General features: G+C 39.3%; 1 protein-coding gene across 1 annotated transcript; it reads right to left on the reverse strand.

Moving 5' to 3' along the window:
- Positions 1-1,324: 1,324 nt before the first annotated feature.
- bglap (bone gamma-carboxyglutamate (gla) protein) lies at positions 1,325-3,052 on the reverse strand. Its single transcript, XM_061749000.1, has 4 exons — positions 2,893-3,052; positions 2,551-2,661; positions 1,843-1,927; positions 1,325-1,696 (listed from the first exon to the last, which is right to left on the reverse strand). Exons 1-4 carry the CDS (start codon positions 2,948-2,950, stop codon positions 1,594-1,596), a joined length of 357 nt encoding a protein of 118 aa, XP_061604984.1. The 5' UTR covers positions 2,951-3,052; the 3' UTR covers positions 1,325-1,593.
- Between the last annotated feature and the right edge of the window lie 576 nt (positions 3,053-3,628).

Here is a 3,628-nt window from a genome sequence, read left to right on the forward strand (position 1 = left end):
TTTGTACACTGATAAAATACAGTATATACCGTTTTTGAATTTAAAAAAAAAAAAAAAAAATCTTTTTTTTTTTTTCCAATTACAACGGGTTCAGTGAATGCGCGTATGAAACCTGCGGGGTTCAATAAGGTCAAGAACCACTGGTTTCAAATGAGCCTTCAATAGTCCTGCAATTGAGAAATTCCTGCAGTCCCAGAGATATGTGTTTGTGGTGAAGTAACCCATCCCATGTTAAATCAAAATCTGTCATACCCGTAGATGACATCTTGTGGCTATAAATTATTCCATAAGAAAATATATTGCAAGTTATATACAGTAAGCAATACAGTTATTTAAGCTGGGACTCCACGGTTCCTCAGTGATTAGGCCTTCGTGTGTGTAGTTTGTATGTTCTCCCTGTGCTTCGTGGGTTTCCTGCGGGCACTCTGGCTTCCTCCCACATTCCAGGTTAGGTTCACTGAAGAATCAAAACTGCCCATCACGGTGAATGTGAGTGTGAATGGTTGTTTGTCCATACAGTATGTGCCCTGTGATTGGCTGGTGACCAGTCCAGGGTGTAACCCACCTCTTGGCCAAAAGTCATCTGAGAGACTGAGACTAATGAGAACAAGAGTATAAAAAATAGATGGATGGATGTATAATATAAACACAAGTGTGATGGTAATACCATGAACAGACATATTAACTTGGAAAGTCATATTGAAGATTAGCCCATTTTAATGAGTGTAAAACACTTCAAACTGTGCTGTTTATTACATAATAATAATAATAATAATAATAATAATAATAATAATAATAATAATAATAGGTTAAAAAGGTTACAGGTACAGGTTAAAGCTGCGGCACGGTGGACGACTGGTTAGAGCGTCAGCTTCACAGTTCCGAGGACCCGGGTTCAATCCCCGGCCCCGCCTGTGTGGAGTTTGCATGTTCTCCCCGTGCCTGCGTGGGTTTTCTCCGGGCACTCCGGTTTCCTCCCACATCCCAAAAACATGCATTAATTGGACACTCTAAAATTGCCCGTAGGTGTGACTGTGAGTGCGAATGATTGTTTGTTTGTATGTGCCCTGCGATTGGCTGGCAACCAGTTCAGGGTATACCCCGCCTCCTGCCCGATGACAGCTGGGATAGGCACCAGCACGCCCGTGACCCTAGTGAGGAGAAACGGCTCAGAAAATGGATGGATGGATGGATAATAATAATAATAATAATAATAATAATAAGTTACTTTGGCATACAGATAAGATAATATGAACCAGTGTTTGACTTTCTCAAACCTGTCAACTTGATTAATTGCATATGAGGATTAAAGACACAACACACATTGATTTTCATTATTTTTACTTATTCATCACACTACAGGCTGAAAGAGGTGATAGAATCATAGAGACAAGTGGTCTGGTCTGTACAGAATTAACAGATAAAATTCATATGCCAGAGCTACTCCTCTTGCACTGTTCCCACACTTTTGGAACTGTTTTTTCATGTTATTTGAATAGAAAAGAGGTTTAAGTTTAAAGAGCAAGGTGATAATAAAAAGCATCCTGAAGCAATTTACGTCATGACAAAGAGTCAATTGTTGTGGTTTGGCGTCTAATAAGGAACAGGTCCGTAGTAGGCATTATAGGCAGCGATGACTCCAGCTGTGTCCATCATGTGCTCACAAGCCAGGTTGGACTCACACACTTCTCTCAGGCTGAGTGAAGATATAGAAGATATATGATATTCCACGTGGTCATTATTGGCCAAAGTCATTCATGAAAGCTGATAAGCTACCGGAGGTGATTATATGTGCCTTTTCTAAGCCACCAATGCTTGTTTGGTGAGTAGTAAGTGCCATACCTCTCCATTTGGGTCAGGGACAGCTCTACAGGAGCTCTCCTGGGCGGCACCACTGCGGCAGCCTGTGTCTGCTCCACAAACACTCCTACGTGCCACACACATTTAACACAACCTTAGCTCATTGTCTACATCAGGTGTGTCAAGCAAATTTTTGTCGCAGGCCACATTGTAGTCACGGTTTCCCTCAGAGGGCCGCTGACTGTGAAACCATATAACTGTTTTGTCACCTCATAATACTATTACATACACACAACAAATTGATGGTTAACTAGTCTTGAAATCAGAAGTTTGTTCAACTTAGTTACTGTAAACACAAAATGCTTGCAATAGCTCAACAATACTATATATGATATATGAGAATTTGAGCAAGAATCACTTTGCCACAGATGATTTGCTTTCGCGGGCCATATAAAATGAGTTGGTGGGCCAGATTTGGCCCCCGGGCCTTGAGTTTGACACCATGGTCTACATGATTGCAAATGACTCACAAACATCCTACCCTGCTGATCAAACCGAAAGCAAATCTTAGTCGCACACATGAATTATAGTAGACATGATTATTATTTGTCATTTGATGTGGTTATAAAACCAAATCTAATCAGTTTTTCTTTTCATATAGAAATCACTGTTAAGACATTATTTGACTACACTTGACAAAAATATGCCATTAAGCAGCTACTGTGCTAAAATGTGAACTCTTGACCTTACCATGATGGCCATGGTTGTTGTAGTGGTTGTTGTTGTTGTAGTGGTCGTTGTTGTTGCCGTGGTAGTTGTCATCACGGTCATCAAGGTCGTCACCATTGGAGTCCATGGAGTCTGTAAAATACAAGACAAAAAAAGTCAAAAATTATATAAAAAAAATAAACATTAAAGAAAGGATAATCTAAGTGATGCACTTTTTTTTTTTTTTAGTTTTAATGCATTTTGTTAAGTGATGTGCTTGCTCCTTATCAATGTTGATTTTCAGAAAAACTTTCACATTATATCATAATACATTCTCCCGCTGTAAAATTAAATAGCAAACCTATATTTGTTTGGATTTCTTACCTGAAGACAGACAGGCAACAGCCAGGGAGCAAAAAACCAGGATGGCCAAAGTCTTCATCTTGAGTGTCAGTCAACGAGGAGGCTTGAAGATGGGAACGGCTCTGTTGTTCTTCTCTCTGCAAATGTATATACCAACACAAATTTATAGACGTGGCTCTCTCAAGATGATTGGTTAGGGAATCATGTATCACACACACACACACACGCGCGCGCGTGCACACACACGCACACACATACTGCAAGTTGAAAATAAAATGTTAAAAAATGTTAACACACACAAACAACTCAAACACTGTCAAAAGGTGCTCTGACTTAAGGATGATTTGGAATCCAATTGGATTAATTACTAATATTAGTTTTTCTAAACACAATGCTCCAGTAACAAATACTGTAGCTGCTTGTTTTTGGGCCCTTTAAAGCTCGATGGAGATTTGTTGTTGTTGTTGTAAAGCATGCAAAAATATGAACATTGCTCATTTTAGTGAAGAGATTTCTGCAAAATTAATAAACAAAATAATAAACAATAAAACTTCTGCATGATTTGTGTCTAATTTCAATGTCAAGTTTGATGACGTGTCAGAGTTGCAATGCCTTAAATCAGTATGGAAATATCAGATATTCATAGACTCCTCCTTATCATATGCCATACATCAGGTGTCAAACTCATGGCCCGGGGGCCTGATGTGGCTCACCACATCATTTTATGTGGTCAGTGAAAGCAAATCATGTGTCAACT

The sequence above is a fragment of the Phyllopteryx taeniolatus genome, chromosome 16 (assembly GCF_024500385.1).
Source record: "Phyllopteryx taeniolatus isolate TA_2022b chromosome 16, UOR_Ptae_1.2, whole genome shotgun sequence".
Classification (NCBI taxonomy): domain Eukaryota; kingdom Metazoa; phylum Chordata; class Actinopteri; order Syngnathiformes; family Syngnathidae; genus Phyllopteryx; species Phyllopteryx taeniolatus.

Coding starts and splice junctions, on each gene's coding strand:
- bglap (XM_061749000.1), bottom strand. CDS start 2,950: ATGAAGACTTTGGCCATCCTGGTTTTTTGCTCCCTGGCTGTTGCCTGT. Junction 2,662..2,892: donor TGTTGCCTGTCTGTCTTCAG/GTAAGAAATCCA, acceptor TGTATTTTACAG/ACTCCATGGACTCCAATGGT. Junction 1,928..2,550: donor CAACAACCATGGCCATCATG/GTAAGGTCAAGA, acceptor TGTGGCACGTAG/GAGTGTTTGTGGAGCAGACA.